Source organism: Lactuca virosa, chromosome 2 (assembly GCF_052849685.1).
Source record: "Lactuca virosa cultivar CGN04683 chromosome 2, Lactuca_virosa_CGN04683_v6, whole genome shotgun sequence".
Classification (NCBI taxonomy): domain Eukaryota; kingdom Viridiplantae; phylum Streptophyta; class Magnoliopsida; order Asterales; family Asteraceae; genus Lactuca; species Lactuca virosa.
The window spans coordinates 122,944,202-122,970,478 of record NC_136427.1 but is presented as its reverse complement, the minus strand read 5'-3'; the positions used below and the strand labels follow the sequence as shown (position 1 = coordinate 122,970,478).

Below are 26,277 nucleotides of genomic sequence, written 5' to 3'. Positions count from 1 at the left end.
ATTTTTAGCCGACACGACCTAAACGAGAATCGAAGGTCTCGTCATTAGTAGCTCAACGGTAAAAAGTCTGACGAAAACGGACGTCGGATGAAGAAGTTATGAATTTTTAACGGATTTCCTGTCCCGGTCTGTTAAAAATAATAATATAAAAATTAAAGTAAAAATTAGCCGATGAAGTCTAAACGAAAGTTGTAGAGCGTAATTTTACCTACGCGTGCATATAAAGAACGTCAAAAACGAAGCTCGTATGCGAAAGTTATGGATTTTAGAAGTTTTGGCGCGAAAACCGAGAAATTTCGCATAGGTGGCTTCGGCCACGTCACCTTCGCTTAGAGCATGCCACGTGTCCGAAATACTGCTGAGTCATCCGAGCTGCTGAGTCATCCGATCTCGTGAGTCATCCGAAGTGGTCCAATGGCTGTCTGACGCGTGTCCCATTCCTCGTGCGTCCGAGCCTTCGCAGTAAGCCACGAACCCCCTACCTCGGACCAGACCTCGGTCCACTTAGAAAAGGACAGCAAGCCCTTCGCATGCGCAGCCACGTGCGAGCAGGTGCTGCGAGCCCTCGGATCTGTGCCACCTGGAGCCTTCTCAGCCGTTGGATCAGGAGGCTCGCACCTATAAATAGGAGGGTGCGAGACCTCCCGGGTATATTTTGGAAAAGTGTCACTTTTAGTCCCTAAACCCATATTTCTTTCATTTTATCATCCCCCAAAGCCCGGGTATCGATTATAACCCCCGGAATACGCCACGAAGAGCCCGAGAAGCCCGGAAAATTTATCTTTTCGGTTTCGAAGCCCGACCCTCGCAGAGCCCGGTTTCTGAATAAAACTCCCGGTTTTATTAGAAACGATCGTTTTAGGAAACGAATTGCTGCCCGATTTTCATCAAATCATGTGAGTGTATAGTCACCTGCATCTTACACCTAGATATGAAGTATTTTATATGAAATACGTGCTACGTGTAATTATATTAATTGTTTAATTGAGGTGACTGTTGAATTGATGTTTTATACATGTTTTAAACTGTATATGTATTTTTATCTACAAATATGTTGGGTAAAACATGGGTAGATAGTTGGTGTGTGATAAAATAAAGTGATGAGAGGCCTCGATGTGATTTGTGATCCCGTCATCTAGCGGAGTTTGGATGACGACCACGGACTTTCTAGACAGTCCAGTGGAAACGCTAGCAGGCCCGCAACCTGTAGGTGTTAATGAACTTGGGCGTTCATTCGTTGTACTCCATCCCCCTCATGGTTGCCTTTAGGACATGTATGGCTGAGGAAACCCCTTAGCAGTAGTGTCCATCCCGATGATATTCTTTAGGCTAGGTCCCTTGTGATAAGTGTTTAGGGACGTAAAGTGAGGATAACGGGAAATGGGTAATCAGGGTTATTGTTGATTGATGAACTTAATAAGTTTATTATTATTGTGGGTTGAAAACCCTATATGCTCACCAGGCTCCCAAGCCTGACCCACTCAGCTTTTTATGTTACAGGTAGTGGACCCCGAGCATAGTCGGAGGATAATGAAAGATTTTTGGATTATAGGCCAGTAGTTGTAAATAACTGTTGAAAGGCTTATAATGTCTTGTTTATGCTTTTGATCTGTATCGGAACATGACATCCCGAGGTTTTAATATGAAATGAAATTATATATTTCTTTAAGAAAGGTTTTGACAAACTTTTATCATATTTTGTATTGGGGACCAATTCCGCAACATCTTTTATAAAGATTTCTCTGATTTGATTTTAAAAAGCATAAATTAAATCGGTCTTTTCTGGCCGAGAAATTAGGGGATGTCACATTCAAGGTTGGGGATCATGTGCTATTAAAGGTCTCACCCTGGAAAGGTTTAATACGTTTCGGCAAGCGAGGAAAGCTGAACCCTAGATACATCGGACCATTCGAGATCCTCGCTAGGATTGGCCCAGTAGCTTACAAGCTTCGCCTACCACAGGAACTTAATAACGTACATCCTACCTTCCACGTATCGAACTTAAAGAAATGTCTATCCGATGAGACCCTCGTGATACCACTCGACGAAATTGAAATCAACGAGAGTCTCCACTTCGTGGAAGAACCGGTAGAAATCATGGATCGAGAGATCAAAAGAACAAAGCAAAGTCGTATTCCCATTGTGAAGGTCCGCTGGAACGCTAAACAAGGACCTGAATTCACCTGGGAACGCGAGGATCATATGAAACAAAAGTATCCACATCTCTTCCCAAATTCTTGAAGTCCCAGTCAAAAAGCTAATTTCGGGACGAAATTCCTTTTAACGGGGGGATGATGTGACAACCGTCAAATTCTGGTCAAGTCAAAGTCAAATAAAGTCAACAAGTTAAATCGGTCAACTCTACCAACTCTTGTATACTAGAGTTCACTTTATGTAATTACTATACAACTCACTATTTTAATAAGAAATCATCACTTGAAAAGTTTGTATTTTTAGATTTCTTGAACCCTAATCGGGGTAAGTGAGGTAGCAAAGCGATAAAACACTATTACATACCCTTCGGGGGTGTGTAAGACTCTTAAACATGGCTAAACGGTGTTTGCGGACCTTATGTTACAAAGCCAAGCACTCAAAAAGGTCACAAAAGAAGTCTCTCCTAATCTCTTTCACTCTATCTCTCTCTGCCTCAAATCTCTCCTAAATCTCTCCAAGCATGTGAAATCTCTCCCAAATCTCTCTAAGTATGCCAAATCTCTCCAAGTATGTCAAATCTCTCCCAAATCTCTCTAAGTATGCCAAATCTCTCCAAGTATGTCAAATCTCTCCCAAATCTCTCTAAGTATGCCAAATCTCTCCAAGTATGTCAAATCTCTCCCAAATCTCTCTAAGTATGCCAAATCTCTCCAAGTATGTCAAATCTCTCTAAGTATGCCAAATCTCTCCAAGTATGTCAAATCTCTCTAAGTATGTCAAATCTCTCCAAATATGTCAAATCTCTCCCAAATCTCTTTCAAAATCTCTCTCAACTTCTTATAATCACTCGGGGCATCCCGACCCTTAATTTAATCGAAAACCGCTCGAAAACGGAAGTTTATGCGAAAAACCCTCTTAAGGAGCTGAACCTTCTTAGGAATCGAACCTTCTTAGGAACCGAACCTCCTGAGAACCGAAACCACCTCCTGAATCGAAACTACTAAGGAACCGAAAGTAACCTTCGGTCCGAGAGGCCACCTTCGGTCCGAGAGGACTACCTTCGGTCCAAGCCTTCACCTTCGGTCCGAGATGCACAGCTTAAGGAGCCGAACCCTATTCTCGGTTCCCCCATCAACTTTCGGTTCTAAGGGCTGGGACCGAACCTCCGGCCCAGAATTTCAGAAATTGGCAATTTTTGCCCGGTTTTCAATATTTTTAGCGTTTTGAGAATGTTTTTCGTGATTTTAACATGGGATTTTCACCCAAACTTATATTTTGACATATAAGACTCCATATTTCCATAATCTAATCACATTTTGAGGATAATCATTATCTAAGATTAAAAATATAGTGGGTGAGATACTTGTGGTGGAGTGTTGACTTTGCCTTAGTGTATGACACAAGCAACCACCCCATGCCCACTCAATGACCAGCCCTTGTCCTTCCACCATACCTGGTCATTTCATTGTCCTTTCCCACCATTTTTCCAGCCACACTCTTGGTCAAAGGCTAGAAACCCTTACCCCTCCTCACATTTCTCTCATTTCTCTCATTCTCCACCAAAGAACAAACTTCATTCTCTCTCACTTCTCTCTCTAAAATTCGAGATTTCAAGGCTGATTTTCAAGTTCTCCATCTACTTTTGGTAAGTAATATTATCCTTCATATGATTATTCCACCTCTTTCTACTCAAATCATAGGTTGCTTACACAAACTTCATCATATTTGTGTTAGTTCTTCGAATCTTCAAGCAACCTTCTAAGTGTTCTTGAGTTGAACACTACCTTTCTTCAACATCCACCCACTAAAATCACACGAGGTGAGTTCATACCCATATCTTTTCATGTTTTTCTTAAGTTTTAAGGGGGGAATACAAGTTAAAACACCAAGAACACAACTAAACTCACCCAACAGCTTTCATCAGAAACGTTTAACTCCATTCACTGACTGTTTTGGTCAACTTAAGCATTTTAGTTTCCAAAACTGTATTAGGTGCAAATAGTTCAGGTTCATACCTTTAAAATGACTATTTGCACATCACCATACGATTTTTCTACAATTTATGATGATTTTTACAAAACTGCCTATCATTTCAAGAACAAATCCGGACCAGTCTGTGAATATGGGCTTTTCACATAAGTGGGAAGTCACTAAAAATCATAATAAAATTTATGAACAAACTAGACACATTTTCCAAACTCTCAGAATTTACAGATTCTGATTTGGACTCTTGATGATTTTTCTATAAATCTTCTAAGAACAAGAATAGAAATGTTAACACTAGAAAAATGTTATCTATTAATTCACACCTTGTAACTTGTTGAGCAAGGTGTGTATCATTATGTGCATATATGTGTTATATTATATTTCATTTTGTCTTGGTAAATAGACATACAACAGAAAACAAATGGATTTTTACCTTCACAAAGATGGTAATTTATTTAAAATAAACAAAGTTTATATCCATTGCACTCAAACATTTTGATAAACCATTGTAAGTATAGTTTATGGTCACTACTACTACTATCATTTGATAAACTATAATAGGTATAGTTTATGATGCACTACACAACAAGTTCACTACTAAAGGTTTCATTTACACGAAAAGGGTTTTTCATTCACTTCACGTAAATCCGTTAATGACTAAATTGTGAGACATTCGCTTCATGTTACTTTTCAAGTAATGCATTATAAGTCCTGTATTGTAACCAGAGTCTCTTTGAGGGAGAGCGTAATAGTTGTGTATAGATCTATATTAGGATTGACACCCCACACCTTGCTGCTAGCTACAGTAGGACCTTGAGGTCTACGGGTGACAAATGTCATAACATTTCCGACGCCTGAAGAACGTCGTTTCAGGCCATCTAAGTCATAGTATGGTTATAATAACTCACATAAAGTATTAACAAATCATAGGAATTATGCGAATTTCATTAAATCAAACGAGTTTATGTCAATTTAAACTTGCATTGTTTTACTATAAGTATGAAAATTACTTGTACATTTTGGTCTTTATGTTTAAGGCGGCAATTCACACTCTAAGGAAAATATTGGATTTTTCTGGAACAAACATTACTTTTACAAAGGAAAAGGTTTTCATCACTACATTCAAAAGCTTATGAACTCACCAACTTAATTGTTGACACTCTTTCAAACTACTTGTATTCTTAGGGAATAAATAAACAGGTAAACAAGCGCTTTTGAGGATGGGACGTTAAGGCGTCAAACATTTCATTTTTGTCAACATAATGTAATTGATTTGGAAACATGTAAACATATACTATGATGTAACTTTTTCAATTATATTTATGTTGGTTGTGTTTACTTTGATCACTATTAAAATTGTTGTTATGATACTATACATGAAGTCCTCCACCCCCGTACGTTTCCGCCATCCTTGGTTTGGGGGTGTGACATTATTGCTCCATGTCCTCCACCAATTTCAGCTCCCACTACCACCTCCATTCCCATTCCAACCCCATTATTCACCGAAGTTACCACCACAACCACACCTACAACCGAACCTCAAGTTCGTGTCAACGTATCTGATACAGGGGCACCTACTTCTGGAACCGAAACCCCAGTTACTTCCAAACCACTATCTCCACCTCTCTCACATAAATCTGAACCTGTTCTTTGTGGAGACAATGTTGTGTTTGATTCCTTTTTCTACAGCCCTTACTGAGTTCAAAGCGATGACGATGATGATGCTCCTATCCCCAGATAAACCTCTCGATGTTCTTTCCTTCCGAAGTAATCATTTCGGGACACAAAAGAGATAGCTCACTAAACCTGGTTATGTATGCATCAATATCCGAGTTTTGAACCGTGAGGTTCCACAGCTCTGGTTCTAATTTTTGAACTTCCCCTCGGGGACAGTACTCGGCTAACAACATCTCCTTAAGTTCCTCCCATGGAATCACATTTTCCACCGGAAGCGTCATGGCCTTCATGTGACCATTCCACCAGGAGAGGGCTTGGTCCACAAAGGTGCAGGCCGCAAACTTGACCTTAGACTCATCCGGACATCCGCAAATTTCAAAAACTGATTCCACCTTCTCAATCCATCGTTTCAGGGCTATTACGCCTCCTGTCCCATTAAAGGTCTGAGGCTTGGCGTTGGTGAAATCCTTGTAGGTGCAAGTTCTTATGGTTCCCTGGGTTGCTCCTTGATTCGTGCTTCCGGTTCCTTGTCCGTTGCCTTCTCCGTTGTTTTCGTTGCGAATTTGGGCAAGTGTTGCAGTGACCGCAGCGGACACTGCTGCTTGGAATGCGACTGAGTTAATTTCTGGGGGGGTTGGTGTCCCGTGGTTTCCACGGTTTGGTCGTTGAGGCATCTTTCTGTCATGGAAAAGAGATATGATGAGTATGCATTGCATTCCTAGGTTAGAATGCCACTGACCCGGCGAATCGATTGGTGTATTCTAAGTGATTCCATATATTAACATAAAAAGTAAAACACATAACAGATAAAAATAAACATAGAGCATTTTTCATTCATAGTGATCATTTTTAATACATGAAAATTTGCTAGAAGGCATATAGTACATGAGAGTATAAAATCCGGCAGCATGACGACCCTATGAATAGTGTAGTCACTTATACATAGAGTCGATAGTACATAACATAGATCACATAAACATAATACTAACGAAAGATACGGCTGGTCCTAGTCATGGTGGGATGTGCCAGGGGGTGGTGCTGAGGAAGTGGATGCTCCCTGAAGGTGAGCCACCTGTCGCTCCGCGTCTCGAAGTCGAGCCTCCCACCTCACCTGCCTCATGTGGAATTCCCGGATAACCTCTCGCGTTTCCTGCTCTGCCCTCGCAACTCTTGTTCGCATCTGGTGCATCTGGTCGGCGGTGCTCTGAGCCAGATCGCCAGTATCCCTCAATCGTCTCACCATGACCGGAAGTGCTCGGTCAGCTGGTCCTCCATCCCTCAGGTCATAGAACTCTCTTGCCATACCAAACGGGGGTCGCTGTCCCTTCTGTCTGCTCCACTTCCAAATAGCGATACCCCAGGGAGGTGTAGGGCCACTGCGGCCCATTCGGTGAGCTGAAACCCTCACTGGGTATGGTGGGTTGATGACTACGGACTCCGCGTCCGAATCATCATCGATGTCGTCACCAGACTCTTCTTCCCCAACATCTGCCATAGGTTCCGCAGGTCCCTCTTCGATTTCTTCTTCCTGTTCTTCCTCTTCCTGTTCTTCCTCTTCCTCGGGGTCCTCATCAGGTTCCTCTTCAGGTTCTTCTAGCCATCCGTTATTTCCCTGATTGGGAAAAATAAGGATCTCCGGGGTGGTGGAAACCAGCCATACTGACTGCGCGAGAGTGAATAAATAAATCATATTTTGATTATCCCTATAGTATATTTTAATTATTTAGGTTTGGGTTCCCTAGAGTTATTTGAGAATGAGGTAGGCTTTTGGATTCATTTCCTACTATGATTACTCCCAAACACATGTTGGTCATATTTTGAATAAATATAGTTGATCAGGCTATATTTATCCCTAATATGACTACATAACTGTCCGGGTTTAATCATAGTGTTCAATTTCCTTTAGAAGCTTTTATTAAATGTTGTTATGTTGTTATTCTAATATGCGCACATAAGTGTGAAAATTTTGTTTTGTTCAGAGTTATTTAGTCCCATTGTGTTTATAATTGCATATCATGTATGGTTAGATATGCTAGTTCACTATAAACATTGCTCTAATACCAACCTGTCACACCCTCGAACCGGACGGCGGAAACATCCGAGGGCTCGTGTGATTATCAATTGAATTATCATCACAGTGAATATACATGAATCATAACATGATCATTGCCAAACATTACATATTACAACCAGCATTGTTCACATCAAGTACATTGTATAATATTACATATTCAGATCATAAATTGTACGGGAGTTAACATTTCACAAAAATAAGATTCCCAAAATACACTTGATGATTCTTCGGCTTAACGGTTACCTGAGAATACAAGTTATTTTGAAAACGGTCAACATATATAATGTTGGTGAGTTCATAAGCAAGTTTGATTAAAAAGCTTTGTATCGATGGTATAACCCAGAAAATCCGATATTTTCTGTAAAATTTGTTTACAACATCACGTGATAATCCAATATATATATATATATATATATATATATATATATATATATATATATATGTGTGTGTGTGTGTGTGTGTGTGTGATTTCAAAATATGTGTAAATGAATGAATCCCAAAAGTTTTCCTTGTTTTGTATTTGATGTATGTCAAAGAAAGTGAATGATGGTATTTCCCGGAAAATCCGATATTTTCCGATCAATAATAATATTGTAATATTTGCATTATCGTATGAATTGTTTTGTATCGCCACGATGTATGAATTTGATTTCCCCTGAAAAGTATAGATGGTAATGGATCTCTATGTGAGTCGTTATAACCATGCATGATAAATGACTAATTCGCCTGTCTTGGCATTTTTCCAAACGCCGGTTTTGATCAGGATTTTGTCACCCAAGACTGGCCGAGTCTAACTGTAGCAAACAGCTCAGGTGTGAGGGAGTCACCCCCGTATAGATCTATACACAAACTCTCGCTCTCCCTCCAGGAGACTCTGATTATAACTACAGGCTACGACCATACACTTGTCAACCGACAGGTCTCACTAGATCCCAAATGATTTGTCACATGAATATGTTTAATGATAAATGCGGTTTGATTTACTAACACTTGATGATACTTGAATGTGAAAGACACAGCCCAACAAACATGAATAAGGACAGTTGTGGCCCATTAAACACGTAAGTTATTTCTAGGCTTGATGGCATGCAAACGAACACGTTGAAGCCCATTTAAGCATGAAATGAATCTCTTCGGGCAAAATTAACATGTGAATGGGCCACTAAGGCCCAATAACATGTAAAAATTAATTTAGGCCCATTGAGCATGTCATCGGGTCACTAAGGCCCAACAGACATGAATTGAATATATTGGGGCCAATAAACATGCAAATGGATCACGAAGGCCCAATAAGCATGTATTACAAGTACCAGGCCCACTATTCGTACCATTGTTCTATTTTTGAATATTTGATGCGGTATAATGTTTTTATATGAAGCATTTACTTATGATATTAAGATATCCAACGTTTGATCTATAACGATATTATTAGTTTATAAAATATACCATTTTTAAATCCTTATAAAAATTTATATCCTTGGCCCAATGGTTTAATAATTGACACATTTGACTCAAAATATTTATCTTACCATTTCAACCCTTGGTTTGTAAGAATTTACATTTTCAGCCCTTATTGTAAAATTTTTGCACTTTTGGCCCAATTCCCGTGAATTTTACATTTTTGGCCCAAAATCCAAAAACTTTGCATTTTTAGCCCCAATTTTGAAATAAATGTTATTTTCAACCCTGAATTTGGTTTATTTACATTTATGGCTCAAGCTTTGAGTAAATAACATTTTTGTCCTAAGAATCTTTATTTTTCGCAAGTTTGGGCCCAAACCGTGAGGCCCAAAAAATTAAGCCCATTAGGCTAAAATTTACACCTTTGGTCCTTTAAAAAGTGTGATTATCACAAAAACTTAGTTTTAAATAAATGCACTCTTTTTGATCCTTATAAAACCGAAAATGTCACTTTTTGCACTTAACTTTTGTTTTCTTGACAAATATGACCCTTAACAAGATTTTTGCTTTGAATTTTCATATCTTAAACATGTAAATACTTTTAACTTGATAATATGATGTATAAGGTGTCTTAGTTCATGGATTTTCACTCATTGTTGCTTAAGATGTCGAGATGTGTTAAGATCTAACATATTTTTACGAGATAAACCAAGAAATCACACATATTAAGCATATAACACATAGATCTACACATTTTACTTGTATTCTCCCCCAAAAATCATGTAAAAACCAAAAAACAAGGGGTATGAACTCACCTTTGCTTGATGTTTCGGTTTTGAAGAAGAGATGGAGAGGTTTTCGGCCTTTAGCAAACTTCCTTGAGTGGTTTTCGAACATAGGAGGGTTCTAAGAGTATGATTTACAAACACTTGTTTAGAAGGAGTGTCTTGACATAAAATGAAGTTATAGCACTTGGATATGTAAGAACTTACCAAGAAATGATGATTTTTGGTGGTAAAACCTTCTTGAAAATGCTCAAAATCTCGAAAATTTGAGAGGAAAGGAAGAGTTGTTTTTGAAATTGTGTGTGTGTGTTCTTGATCTTTCTCTCGGCCGAGAATAAGAGAAGAGAGGGGGTGAGAAGAGTGTACATGGATACATGAGACTTGTCTAGATGCATGTGGTGTATTAAACTTGGTTATCCTCCAAATAATAATGATGTGTCATAGTTTGATTAGTTTAACCTTCATTGTTATTATTATTATTATTATTATTGTTTTTTTACACACTTGGGCCGAAATGGGGCAATTATGGGGAAGCTTGGGCCTTATCTTGGTCCTTGCTCGAAATTATGAAGCCCATAAGGAAGGTTTTCGGCCCATTGGGCCCTTAAGTGTATTCACGGCCCAATTTGACATAAAATAATGGATTTATGGCCTATTAGGGTTAATTGGATTAGTTATGGCCCAATAAGGCCCATTAAGGGTAACCCAGTTTATTTTGGACCCAAAATTGCCCAAAATGCTAAGTTTCATGAAAGTGGGTCCAATTAGAGCCCATTTAAGGGTCCTAAGCCCAAAATAGTCAAATTGGAAGCTTATTGGTCCATTAGGCCCAATAAGGAGATCCTAGTCCATAATGGACTTAAACCAGGATTCTTAAGGTTTCCAATCCTAAGTTAACTATTTGAAATGTTTTGTATAAAGTTTTAGGCTTTACAATTGGATTTTGCTGGAACATCATACACATTTTCAAGTTATGGTTACAATTGTTGCCATTGTTAACGTTTACAAAAGTGTAGAATTTCCTAGCTAAATTGCCATTTGTAACACAAAGTGACCCGAGGCTCTGACAGCTCAGTTCATATGATATCTCTTGCCAATATGCGGAACTTGAATCCACATGACTGGATCCTCTTGAACAACTGTTTGCTCCTTGATCAACAACAATACGAGCCTATCATTGATCACATTAAACGGATGTTGTTATGCTACATTCATGAGGTTACCAAGATGGATCAAGAAATCGCATCTGCCTTAAGGAAGAAGCCCACAATCAAACCAATTGGGAAGGCAAGCGATGTTAACAAGATGCAAATGGGCAGAATTGACTCAAAGTATAACACAGTCATGTTCACTAGAGCCGAAGACCAAAAATGCTTGTTCGCTCTTGATGACAAACATCTGTTCTCCACCACCTGTCTAGAGCACATTCTTGACATTATCCACAGGTGTAATCAAAACAGTGAAGCTGATAAGAAAAATTTACAGATATGCTTCGGTGGTATATTCTCTTTCGTCAAACACTTCTTGCCATCATACCGAAGCTATTCAAGACTGTGAAGAAATCATCTCTTGCTCAACCGAAATGATCTTTCGCCTCAATTGACACAAAGGGGGAGATGGTTGAGTATGGGTGTTGTGTCATTGGGCTTGTTTGCTAGGTCCATTAATATCACAGATTGGGCCTGTCCAACCGTGTTTTTGTAATTAGGGTTTAGTATTTAAGATGCATGCATGCATCATTGTTAGTACGCTTCTTGAAGTAATTTTCATTTATTGTACTATAACCCTAGCACACCTCTACAGTCGAAGTTCTTAATCGAGCTCTTCTGAGGTGTTGATGTTTTAATCATTTAACACCTGTTTGATTCATTGTGTTCTTACTATTGCTTACTTTTAATTTACTTGTCAAGGATCTAATCGATCTTAAAAGAGTTTTCAACTCTTCAAGGGGTATATATTGTTGATCGTTGATGTTGAATACCTTTTTCTTGAAAAAATTTGATTTCTTCATTACTAGAACCAAGCTCTAGAGCATTATCTGTTCTAATGATTTTCACTGTCTTTTGATATTGTGTTTGAACATAAGTAACAAAGGATTTGATAAGAGTAAGAGCATATCCTTTATGGTTTAACGTGTGAACCCATGTATGTCGACTGAAGTCATAAACAATGGTGAGGAAAAACTTATATCCATCATGAGATAAAGTTTTATAAGGTCCCCAAACATCAATGTGTATTAGATCAAACAGATGATTAGTAGTAGAAATGCTCTTTGGAAAAGGATTTCTATGTTGTTTTGATTTAAAACAAATAGAACAAGAGTCAATAGATGAATCATGAGAACAATCAACAAGAGACAGAGAACGAAGTTTTTGAACAGGTAAATGCCCTAATCTGTTGTGCCACAACATAACATTGGAATGTTTATCCATTACATTGAAAGAATGAAAGTTCAATGTATTTATTATAGAAAAACTATAAGAAAAATTGTGTTGAATGAAGTAATGATCAAAGACATAAAGGTCTCTAATCCTTTGGCCAAAAGAAGCAAGATCAAACTTATACTTTACTGAAGGGTCCTGCAACATACAATGTTGATCAGTAAAAAGGATAAATATATGAAGCTAAGAAGCAAGTTTAGGTACAAAAACAAGATTGTACTTGAAAGAGGGAACATAAAGAACATTGTAAAGAGTGAGAGTTTGATGTAACTGAACATTACCAATGTAAGAAACAATAGTATCATTCCCATTAGGAAGACTAAGAAAATGTGGTTGTGAAAGTTTTGATAATGAAGAGAAAAGAGATCGATTAGAGCAAATATGGTCAGTTGCACCAGAATCAACAATCCAAGAAACATGTTCATGTAAGAGAGATGATGATTTGTAAACATTAGCAGCAAAATGTTTAAAATCAAATGGAATACCTTCATCTTGCATAACACCATTAACAATTGAAAGATTTTTCTAAGAAGATGAACCAGTACTTGAGAGAGAATTGTTGTTCAGCAATTGAATCAATTGAGTATACTGTTCTTGTGAGATCGGTGGAGAATCATTAGAAATAACATTTTGAACTGTAGGTTTAACATCATCTTTCTTGTTCTTCGTGAATTTGAAGGTTGAAGGAAAACCAATAAGACGGTAAGATTAAGCCTTTGTGTGCCCTGATTTCTTGCAATGATTGCAGGTGAGCGTTTTGCGCGCAAGAAGAATCGGATGAGATTTGCATAATGACTGCATCATTTGAAAGAGTAGAAGGAAGATTGATTCCTCGTTGGCGTTCTTCTTGTATTAACAGAGAGTAAGCAGTTAAAACATATGGTAAAGGTTTCATCATCAAAATTTCACCACGGATAATTTTGTATGATTCATCAAGTCCCATTAACAACTGAATTAGGCGTTTTTCTTCAAAAAACTTGTTAATTGCAACAGAGGCACCACAAGTACAATTAGGAATAAATTGGATCATACGAACTTTATCCCAAAGTTTTGTGAATTTAGTGAAGTAAGAAGAGAAATCATCAGCACCTTGAGATAGAGAGTACAATTGTTGTTGCATTTGATAGATGAGAGCGCCATCAGATTGTTCGAATCGATGATGTAATTCTTGCCAAATTTCTTTCGCGGTTGGAAGGAATAGAAGACTATCAACAATCATCTTAGAAACAGAGTTTAAGATCCAACTGACAACCATTGAATTAGCGCGAAACCAATTAGAATATGTAGAAGAAGTCGAAAGAGGTGCAATAATAGTTCCATCAACAAAACCTAGCTTGTTCTTCGCAGACAGTGAAATAACCATTGATAGCTTCCAAGAATTGAATCCAACACTAGTGAAAACATTTGAAACAAGAACAAAATTTGGATTATCAGAAGATCCAATGAAGAAAGGGCTAGATACATCAATGGAAGAAGTAAATGATTCATTTGTTGAAGAATTTGACATGATGAACAAGAAATTGAAAGAAATTGATGAAAATTGGTGAACAGAATCGATTACACGATCGATGAGTTAAAGAGAAGATTGTGAATTGAGTTTTCCCATTAACGAATAATGTCTCATTACAAAGCTTATATACAGACAAAGTATAAATAACTACTGTAACAACTTTCTAACTCAAATTACATATATACCCTTATGGTTATGAACAACTAATAACGATTTTGTAAACCAACATCTGTTGATTTAGATGGACGGAGGAGGAGCAACACCCTATAATAATCGCACAATGGAGGAGGTTTTTAGGGATTTTAAAGGTTGTCGTGCCGTTCGATTTTCGGATCAGGGATACCTTAAATCCGGCCACTGATGTTGATGGTAGAAGAGGCCGGTGAAGCAGAAGTACCACACCCAATCGACTATACATGTAAACTTCGGCCCTTTCTCGCTCTCTCTCTCTCTCTCTCATTGATGTAGGACGCAGGAAGCTACCATGTTTTTATGAAGAATCGGAGCTTCGAGATACTACACGATAATCATTTGAGATAGAGAGAGAAGAGGGAAATATTTGGGGAAAAGCTTTATTGAATCAATAACTATTTTGACACAGCTGTACATTCTATTTATGCCTTCAAGACATTACTAACAACTTTCATCTATATTGACATTTACATATATGCCCCTCTTGTAACTAACTTTATAACAACTAGCCCTGTATCATACTTTCCCCCTAAAACATTTGACTTGCCCACAAGTCATACAGATGCTAGAAAAAAGTCAGGAAATTTATTTTTTATATGATCTGCAAATTCCCAAGATGCTTCACTCGGAGGGAAATCATTCCACTGTATAAGGTATTGTACAAGTGCCTTGTTTTGTCTTTTCATAAATCGTCTATCAAGAATTTTACTTGGCTTGATATCTATATCTGTGTTTTGTCCTTTCCACCATGCTGGAATATGAGGAAGGTCAGGTAAACTTTCTTTAAATGTTTTCAGTTGAGACACATGAAACATATTATGTGTTTTTGCAGATTCAAGTAGTTGTAATCTATATGCGACTTTCCCGATTTTTGACACAACTTGGAAGGGTCCAAAATACTTAGGACTTATCTTAATATTGCTACGAGATTGCACCGAATTTTGCAATTTAAGCCATACCCAATTTCCCTCTTGAAACTGTCTCTCAGATCTTTTCTTGTCAGCTAAAACCTTCATTCTGTTTTGAGCAAATTGTAACTGCTTTTTTAAATTGCTAATCATGTTTTCTCTTCTTTGAAGTGATCTATCAACAGCTTCATTGTTGGTTTCCTTGGGGAGATAGGGTAGATGCAATGGTGGTGGGTGATTATAAACAATTTCATATGGAGTAAGTTTGATAGCTGTATGATAAGTAGTATTGTACCACCATTCAGCCAATGGCAACCAAAATGACCAATCTTTCGGATTTAACCCACACATACATCTTAAGTAGTTTTCAAGACATCTATTCACTACCTCAGTTTGACCATCCGTTTGAGGGTGATAAGCTGATGACAATTTCAATTGCGTACCATGTATTTGAAAGAGAGCCATCCAGAATTGACTAAGGAAAATAGGATCTCTATCACTTACAATCGTTTCTGGCCATCAATGTAATTTGAACACATTATCCATAAATGTCTGGGCAACCTCCACAACTGAAAACGGATGAGATAAAGCCATGAAGTGAGCATATTTGCTCAATATATCAACAACAACATATATAACTTCTTTCCCTTGAGATTTAGGAAGTCCAATTATGAAATCCATAGAGATATCACCCCATACAGCTGTAGGTACAGGTAGTGGTAGTAATAAACCTGGATATGTAGAAGAATCATATTTGTTGGCCTGACATGTTGTACAATTACGTACAAATCTGCTCACATCTTTATGTAAACCTTTCCAAGTAAACAAGGTTTTTACTCTTTTAATAGTTGCATCTCTGCCTGAATGTCCACCTTCAGGTGAAGAGTGAAGCCATAACAAAATTTTCTGTTTTGTTCCTTCCTCCTTGCCAACAACTATCTTTTGTTTCTTCTTTATAAGCCCATCTTGGATTATGTAATTAGGAGTGCCTTGAGAAACTCCTTGTTGCAACAATGAATGAAGAAATTCATCATTCTTGTAGCTCTCTTTTATCATCTCTATTAAATCAGATTCTACTGTAGTGAGGGCTAAACAAAAAATTTCACTTCCTTTTACTCTTGATAAAGCATCGGCTACTAGATTTTCACTTCCCGATTTGTATTGTATTTCATAATCAAACCCCATGAGTTTTGAAAGCCAAAATTGCTGGAATGGAGTAGAAATCTTTTGTTGAAGCAACCACTTTATACTTTTTTGATCAGTTCTGATAATAAAGTGTTGTCCAGTCAAATATTGTTCCCATTTTTGAACTGCAAAGACAATGGCTAATAACTCTTTTTCATATACATATAGTTTCTGCCATTTTGGACCTAAAGCTCTACTAATAAAAGCTAAAGGATGTCCTTGTTGCATTAAAACCGCACCAATCCCGTGGTTTGATGCATCAGTCTCCACCACAAATACTTGTGAGAAGTCTGGCACAGATGGAACAGGGGCTGAACTTAAAGCTTCCTTTAATGCTTCTAGGGCAGACTGAGGCTCCTTTCCCCATTTAAATTCTCCTTTCTAAGGCATAATTCCGAATAAACTTTCTATAATAACCTGTCATGCCCAAGAAACTTCTTAACTCTTTCACAGTTTTTGGAATTGGCCACTTTACTACTGCTTCTATTTTCTTTGGATCTGTCTCTACACCTTCACCTGATATGAAATGCCCCAAATACTCAACTTTTGATATAGCAAAAGCACATTTGCTCGCTTTGGCATATAGTTGATGTTGTTGCATTAAATGAAATACAACATTTAAGTGCTCCCAATGTTGAGTTAATGATGGGCTGTACACCAATATATCGTCAAAAAATACCAATACACATTTTCTGAGTAAAGGTTTAAAAATATTATTCATCCAACTTTGAAATGATGTTGATGCATTTGTAAGTCAAAAGGGCATTACTAACAACTTTCATCTATATTGACATTTACATTTATGCCCCTCTTGTAACTAACATTATAACAACTAGCCCTGTATCACTCTCTCTCATTGATTTCTGGTGTATACCCCCACCGACTTTGGCCATTATTTCTTTCTTCACTTTTTTTTCATTTGCTTCTGTATATCAGAAGAGAGATGGAAGTAGGGTTTAATTTTGGACTTGAAGAGAGCTACTGTTAATTTGCGTAAGATTTTGATTCTATTTTTTTCGTTTGGATTTATAGATTTTGTGGAGTATTATGGAGAATGAATCAGGTATTACATCAAATCAAACCCCATAACGACAATCAATAATACAAGTTTTGAAGATGCTTAGGGTTAGTTTTTTCGTTTAATTTCCAGTTTCTGTATGTTTAGTTTTTTAGTTTTTTAGTTTATTTATTTATTTATTTTTTTTTTACAGGGGATTTAATGACATGAGATGAAGATGATTAAGAGCCAACATTTTTGTAAGGTTATGTTTGTTTTTAGTTACTAGGTTAATTGTGGTGTTATGATATAAAGATATTGCTGATTAACCATAATATTAGTGATTTTTTTGCTACAACGCTTATGGATTTTTTCCTTTTGATCCTAAATGTAACAAGGACAAGATCATGAGTAAAGGTGCATTTTTGAAATAATTCACATTTAAAGGAAGATGGGTTAGTAGCACCTGGAAACAAATTAAGCATATATATTCTTGAAATTATTTACACTCTATTTTTTGATTCAGAACAAAATGACTTAAAAGGTATGTTTTTGTCTGCTTCAATATAGCTTAAGAACTGTATAAAGCTTAATTATAACTTACACTCTATTTTTTGATTTTTAGATATTTCTTTTCGGTTTTTCTATTAGGTCATCAGTTTGAAGTCGAATATTTTGTGGTTCTTGTGTAGCTTTTACATTTATTCAGAGTTTTAGTGGAACAACTACAGGGGTTGACTTTGAGCAAGATCAAAACAAATGGTCAGACTGCATTTTGGTTCAATATGTATATAATTACATGATTGTGCACATAAGATCATATTTATATATATTATGGTATTTGATGGCTCATCTTAAATATGTATGAAAGGAATAATCAATTTCTCTATAGGGTTTTGATGTTTTCAAAAGGCACACTGATTCAAAAAGCATTTATTGTTCCTCTTTTTTTCTCTACAAGCACCAACAAGTCTTACATCCTGGATCAAGTACGCTCCTTGTAGTCTTACAATTTTATAAAATCATTTGTCTTGTCAAATGTTACAATTTTCATAGGATACATAATTACTTTCTATATTTTTTCTTTCAGTTTAGTTAGTTTCCTATTTGTTTTACAATTTACTTACAAGGGCGAATATGGCATTTTGACAGCATTCTTGGCACTTTTTGTTCGCCTTTTCTTCCATATACCTGGTATTACCACTCTACAAATAGATTTCCTTGGATTGTGACACTAAGAAACAAACAATTTGAATTCATAGAATCACAGTACATATCAAATATAGAATCACTTATACCTTCATACCTTTTAGTTAGCAACGCACTTTCACACTTAACTAATTTTTGTAGTGATGAGGCTATTATAGTGTTTTTTAATTAATCTATTTTTTTTATCAGGGAAAAACAAAGAGAAACATAACCTACTTTCACCTTTTTTATCGATTTAGTTAGCCATTGAATTATTATTATGTATGGATTTAGCCACCCAACTATATTCTATTTTATTTTTGACTTACTCCCATATTCTGTTATCGATTTTTCTTCTTCGATTCTGTTTGGAATTTGTCAAACTGTATATTTCATTCTTCCCCTTCACATATCTAAACACAAACACATGATCTTCAAGATGTCTTAAAATTTGTAATGTTTTCGACCTTTAATAACACCTTATTAATGAGTGGTGTAAACATTTGGTCATTGAATGTTTTCATTTTTATACAGGCCAACAAAAATATAACAGATGTTAAGCTTGCAAAAGATTTTCAAGCACTTTTAAAAGAATTTCAAAAAGCACAATGTCTTGCAACTAAAAGAGAGACAACTTACTCTCCTGCTGTTCATCAACCTTTTCATTCCTCACGGTATTGCATTAGTAGTTGTTTACAAAAGTTCAATTACCAAGTTTACCCTTATGATGATGAATGAACAAATCATCTAACTTTTTCCAAATAATCTGCAGTAATGAAGCCAGTGAAGTGGATGCAAGCTCAGGCAGAAGTCCAGAACAACATGCCCTTCTCCAATCTAGAAGGCAAGTTTTCTGCTTTCACCCATTATCAATATATTATTGTATACTATTATTATTACTATTTAATTATTATTAGTATGTATTAGCATACATGAAGTGTTGGCATTGCCAATGAGATTGCATTCAATGAGGCTATAATTGAGGAAAGAGATCAGTGAATACAAGAGATTCAAAACCAAATTGGTGAGGTGAATGAATATTTAAAGATCTTGTTGTTTTGGTTCATGAACAAGGAGCTATGATCGATTAGTATAATTTCCACATTTACCCATTTTTATTCCTTATTTTTTTTAATATCTTATTTTTGTGATGTGAGGAATTTGTTTCAGATGATATTCGATCAAACATCGAGAACTCTCATGCTGCAACTTTACAGGGAAAATCCCATCTTGCTAAAGCATCAAAGACTCAAAGATCAAACTCTTCCATGGTATACTTTTTTCTTAATATTAGAAGAACAAATTTTAGTTTATTTGTTCTTATAAAAATGTTGATTGTGTGATATTTGGTCCATGCAGAGTTGCTTGCTTTTGGTGATCATAGGGATTGTGCTTCTGATTGTGGTTATAGTGTTCGAATGGGGTGTCATAGCATTCATATTTGTCTATTCTTCATTTGTTCTTTGCTTCCTATCATTGTCAACTTTGCTGTTTGTATTGTTATTCCATGTGCAGTTGCATTGTCAAGAAAAAACTGATCTTTAAATGACTTCCATATCTTTGAACTATATTTGTGTATTATGCTTTTTGTTCTTTGTTTTGTGTGTGTGGTTTGATTCAGCGATTTATTATTTTTTGGCACCCAACAACTCCACCAACTCCAATGCCGGCAACACCTTTGACAGATACCGCAGACACCAGCACTTTTCGAATACCACTCCTACACCAGCAAGCGACTAACCTTTCCAGGTAAGACAACTTTTACTAAACACCCGTAACTTCAACCTCAGTAACACATTTCACTCCACAGATGACATTGTCACGCTACGCGTACGCTATCCCGACCCTGAGTGATTGGCTTCTCGCATCATCTATCCATCTTTTGACTATTAGTACAAAATGAAGATGCCTACACCCACATTTTGCATACGGAAAATATAGTAAAATATAAGGATGTTGTCTAACACATCCACATTTTGTGTACATTGAACAATTTAAATGAACTTGTGTACTTCTTATGAAATAAGCCTCAACTGCAATGCAAAACATTACGAATTACAACCAAAATTACTATAAAGAAAGAACAAATGTAAAAAAATACACTGACCATGCGAAGCATGGGTCACCCCCTAATTATTATTATTATTATTATTATTATTCCATTTATTAATATCCAGTTTTGTTAAATACTTCTTTTTTGTTCATTTACCTCTTTATTTTTTTCCTTTTAAACATATTAGTTCGCATAAACTAATATCTTAACATTTATTTACTCTTATCTTTCTAACTGTATAGGTAATATATTAATTCATTAAACCCTTCTAAAAATAGTAACACGTACAACAAGACGTTACAATAACTAGTTTATTAATTTATTGCGGTAAACAAATTAATTATAAACTATTTTGGAATTAATTGAGAATTAATTACCTAAAGGGGTTGAATATCAATTAGTTAAAATTTAACTGACTTAAATATTCTAGAAATCCTAAAGATACGGTGCTTAGGATTTCAGGCTTTGTGACAAGAGATGGGGTTGGATTTGTCGAACATGATAGGGAAAAAGGAAAGAAGTTGTTGAAAAAATTCGGGGTAATGTTTAGTATAAACATTGGATAACACTATTGAACATTTTAAAATTTAAATTGGAAAGGAATGAATTGGGGTGGTATCGACGAATCAAAAGAAAATACATTTCTAGTTGGTTTGCTTGCTTGAACTATCAGCACAATATTTCATTTTACCATAATTTAGGGTGGGGTTGTTGGAATTTATTTTGTTGTAAAAATGAATGAATAAGAAAAAAACATAGAAGGTGATATGAGATTAAATGTTAAAATTAATCCGTATTTATAAAGTGTTAAATAATTTAATTCAGTCGTTAAACCGGTCAAATGGATTTTTTTGAGTTATTTTTTCAAACATTTGAGAGAGAGAGAGAGAGAGAGAGAGATCACCAAGTGCGACGGTGTGGTGTTCGTCCACGGGTACACAGCCATGTCACCCTACTACACCAGTGAGAAGCTTGGATGGTTAAGAAGCCTCTAAAATTCTATCCGTTACCACATTTTGTGAATTGGGTCGGATGAAATTGGTATTATAGGTCCGGTATCTGTTCTTAAGTCCAATATTCTCAAAGTTTATGTAACCACCGTTCGAAAGAATATTACGTTACTTGGCCAATACTATTTGACACGATTATATATATTATAGTCGCATGTCGCATACGGTGGCAAAAATATTTAATTTGTGTCATTTTATATCTACAAGTGATAATATAAATATTCAAACAGTATATAAAGACAAAGACACTATTATTTATTTTAATTTGATATTTAAATAATAAAGAATAATTACATAAATGGTCCTTAACTATCTTTTATTACACAACCAATTCCTATGGTGATAATCTCGCATGCTTTGTACTAGTTTAATATAATACATTATAGAAATAATAATTTTCAAAACTTACTCACAAGCCTTTACTTCTACCAATAAATTTATAAATTTTGTATTAAAGTATCATAGAACACTTAACGCAAATGGCCCAATTTAATAACTGATGAACATATTTCCAAGATAGCACAATCATTTTTGTATACAAATAACAATTAAAGATTCATTTCTTCTTCTCTCTCGTATAAAACATCCTTAAAAGTTATAACCATAAATTTTCCTCTGTAACCACATACATTTTTTATTCACCCCAGATTAGTTGTGATTCGCTCTTCGTTTCTTTTGCTTTCATTTCTATTCTTTTCATCCTCCTAGTTGAGCCATCGTCAATTTTGGAGAAAGAAACATCCTTTTACCGGATTAAAGCTATTGCTATGCTATTTTAATCTCCAAAATGTTAAGTTCATGTGTTTGAGTTCATTGGGTGCAAGTTGGAGGAGATACGAATAAGGATGTAATTATCATTATATGGACTTAATGGTTAAACTCAAAGTAAATTAGACTATCCAAAGATAAAAATCATACAAGATACTCATTTTTAGAATATATGTATGATGAAAAATAGTTTAAGGACCATATCTATAATTTTCCTAATACCACATGGACAACTTTTGTAATTTGCTTTTTAATAAAGTAGCATACATCTTGATCATCAGCCATTGAGAAATCTGAAGTACTGCTGTTTTGTCACCAAAGTACGTATTCTCGGAAGATTCTCTCGGAGTTTCAGTTAATTATGTCTACCCATGTCCTGATTTTCCCTTTGCCAATGCAAGGTCCTGTCAATTGTGTGCTCAAATTAGCAGAGCTCCTCTGTATCTCCGGCATCTCCGTCACTGTCCTCAACACCGTCTACATCCAACGAAACCTCCTCCGTCATACCAACGTCTTGTCCCGATTCAGCCGCTACCCCAATTTTCGTTTTCAGACCATCTCCGACGGACTCCCCGACGACCATCCTCGTTCCACCGCACGCTACAACGAGGTGTTTGAAGGAATGAAAACTGTGACCGAACCAGCTTTCAGAGACATGATGGTTTCCGGATGCTTCAGTTGCAAATCCGATTCTCCGGTGACTGTTGTAATACCCGACGGATTATTTTCATTTGCACTTGATGTCGCGGAAGAGATACAGATTCCTTTAATTTATTTTGAAACTATGAGTCCTTGCACACTTTGGACATACTTGTGTCTTCCTAAGCTCATCGGAGCCGGCGAGGTCCCTTTCAACGGTGAGTGCAGCTCCTTCTTTTCCTTTCACCGGCGATATATGACTTCAAATGTTGAAAAATGAAAAATGAAAACCTTTTTTTGATTCAGGTATCGATTTGGATGTGTTGATAAAGAACGTTCCCGGAACAGAAACTTTCCTCCGGCGCCGGGATCTTCCAGGTTTCTATCGTTACGATAACCTCACCAACCCCGTTATGCAAATTATAATGAACGAAGCTCGACAAGTTCCTCGAGCTCATGGAGTCATACTCAACACATTCGAAGCTCTCGACGCATCCATACTCGACCAAATCCGCAGTCTTTGCCCAAACATATATTGCATAGGCCCATTACACACCCTGCTCAAATCCCGTCTCCCAAAATCAACGCAACACAATGTTTCAAACAGTCTATGGACAGAAAATCGAGATTGTCTCTCATGGCTAGACACCCAACTACCAAAATCTGTCGTTTATGTTAGCATCGGAAGCATGGCAACAATGACAGTAGACCAATTCGTTGAAATCTGGCATGGATTAGTGAACAGTGGATACCCTTTCCTGTTGGTGAAACGGCCTGGTTCGGTCACCGGAGACTATGATGAGAGTAAAGTTCCGGGGAATATTGTCGGTGAAACTAACCGGAGAGGGTTCATTACAACATGGGTTCCGCAAGAGGAGGTGTTAGCCCATTCTGCATTCGGTGGTTTTCTGACACATAGTAGATGGAACTCGACGGTGGAGAGTATGGTGGAGGGGGTTCCGATGATCTGTTGGCCACTTAAAGTGGACCAACATGTCAATAGTCGGTTTGTGAGCGAAGTGTGGAAGATTGGTATTGATATAAAAGAAACTTGTGACAGATTTGTGGTCGAGAAGGCGGTGAAAGATGTTTTAGATGTGCGACGGAGTGAATTTTTCCGATCGACAAAAGTGGTGGCGGAGGCTGGTGCGAAAAGTGTGTCGGAAAATGGCTCTTCGTGGATGGATTTGAATAGGCTTGTTGAAGATCTTAAGTCAAATGATTTTGTTTGCAAGTAAAGCTATGTTGCAATGGTTGTTGACTTGTGGATAAGGGAAATGGTTTTTGAGTATTGAACTTTTATAGGAAGGAAATTAAATAAAATGGAACATTTAAATTAGGAAAATGCTTTTCCTTGAAAAAGCTAGTAATGATTTTTTTGTAACAATAAAACCATTTTTTTACTTTTGCAATTTAGTCAAAATTGCAGGTTTGTAACTCATCCATATGTGACCTTTGATGACTTGGCTTTTGTCGACGACATAGAGTCTCAAGAGCAGGTGTTTAAGTTAATCCAACTTAAAAAATAAAGTAAAAACAAAATTATAAAAATGGTCCCTGCGGTTTGCCAATTTTTATGGGTAGGGTCCAAAAAAATTGCTAGCAAAAAACGTCGTTATTTGAAGTTTTAGCGGTGGATTTGGTCCCTGCCTCTAACTGCCGTTAGAGGCATTCCGTTTTCTTCTCCCCCCCCCCCGTTGCCATGCACATGAGGGTATTTTCGTCTTTTCATTTATGGGGGGGGGGGGGGGATACTCATCTATTACCGCACATATAACGATGCCCAAAAACATCAGACACTCCACCTTCTTCCTCGTTCAATTCTCATTAACGTTCTAACCCTAAATCAAAGATATCCACTCCAAATCCTTTCTTGAGCTCAACTGCAGTCCTGTAGGTTGAAGGAAAAAATGGTGCATTCACTGTGGACTATACGTCCTACAATGATGGGGTTTGATGCACTGGATTTGTATGGTGGGTGTTATTATAGCTTTTTAAACTTAAATTTTTTGAAATTTCACACAATACGCTAACTGCATTTTGTATTTTTTTGTTGTTTGGGATAGTTGATCATCCCCATTTGTTCACGATTGAACTTCGCCATGGTGGGAAGTTCACATATTTTCAAAATGTAAGACATGTGAAGGGGAAACTTACATATATTGATTTAGTTGATATAGATGAGTTTTCAGTGCATGAACTCGACGCTATGATGCTAGAACTAGGATACGTGGTTCCCCCAGTAATATATTATCACTTCAGGATTCTCAATGAAGTTGATTTTTGGCCTTAGAGCTCTAGGTAATGATCAAGATGTGTGTAACCTAGCTAAATATATTGGAGCTAACAAGGTGATCCAGGTGTATACTGAGCATGACACAACCAACTTGGTTACATACTTCATGTCACCAAATAAGAGTAATGGCGTTGTTATTGAGCAGTTAAATGAAGAAGATTAAGTGGCAATTGAACCAAAACAAAGAAAACAAAAAATAGTTGATGATCCCCAACATGAAACTTGTAGTTCATCATTACCACTTGTGGTTTATGGAGGTGAATCAAAATCACTTTCTCCAGAAATGAGGAGAACAAGAAATATATGTAAGTTTCCCCTTCACACGTCTTACATTTTGAAAATGTGTGAACTTCCCACCATGGCGAAGTTCAATCGTGAACAAATGGGGATGATCAACTATCCCAAACAACAAAAAATACAAAATGCAGTTAGCGTATTGTGTGAAATTTCAAAAAATTTAAGTTTAAAAAGCTATAATAACACCCACCATACAAATCCAGTGCATCAAACCCCATCATTGTAGGACGTATAGTCCACAGTGAATGCACCATTTTTTCCTTCAACCTACAGGACTGCAGTTCAGCTCAAGAAAGGATTTGGAGTGGATATCTTTGATTTAGGGTTAGACGTTAATGAGAATTGAACGAGGAAGAAGGTGGAGTGTCTGATGTTTTTGGGCATCGTTATATGTGCGGTAATAGATGAGTATCCCCCCCCCATAAATGAAAAGACGAAAATACCCTCATGTGCATGGCAACGGGGGGAAGAAGGTGGAGTGTCTGATGTTTTTGGGCGTTGTTATTGTAACGCCCCATTTTCTGGTATGTTGTAACGCCCCATTTTCTGGTATGTGATTTAATCAAGTAGTTTGATTTCCTTAAGAGGTACTCGACGAGTCAGTAGCCCGACTCGTCGAGTAGAGTCGGGGGTTGCACGCGATTTAAGTTGGCAACTCGACGAGTCCATACTCTCGGACTCGGCGAGTCCGCCAGTCTGGATGAAACCCTAATTTC

General features: G+C 36.9%; 2 protein-coding genes and 1 pseudogene across 2 annotated transcripts; 2 read left to right on the top strand and 1 right to left on the bottom strand.

Moving 5' to 3' along the window:
* Window positions 1-13,167: 13,167 nt before the first annotated feature.
* LOC145157716 (uncharacterized) lies at window positions 13,168-14,025 on the bottom strand. The gene has a single exon (XM_079076716.1). The coding sequence runs from the start codon at window positions 14,023-14,025 to the stop codon at window positions 13,168-13,170; it is 858 nt and encodes a 285-aa protein (XP_078932842.1).
* Window positions 14,026-17,360: 3,335 nt separating this feature from the next.
* Window positions 17,361-20,043, top strand: LOC145157715 (syntaxin-22-like; annotated as a pseudogene).
* Window positions 20,044-22,619: 2,576 nt separating this feature from the next.
* LOC145159431 (7-deoxyloganetic acid glucosyltransferase-like) lies at window positions 22,620-24,375 on the top strand. The gene is made up of 2 exons (XM_079078418.1): window positions 22,620-23,186; window positions 23,275-24,375. Exons 1-2 carry the CDS (start codon window positions 22,691-22,693, stop codon window positions 24,204-24,206), a joined length of 1,428 nt encoding a protein of 475 aa, XP_078934544.1. The 5' UTR covers window positions 22,620-22,690; the 3' UTR covers window positions 24,207-24,375.
* The last annotated feature ends 1,902 nt before the right edge of the window (window positions 24,376-26,277 follow it).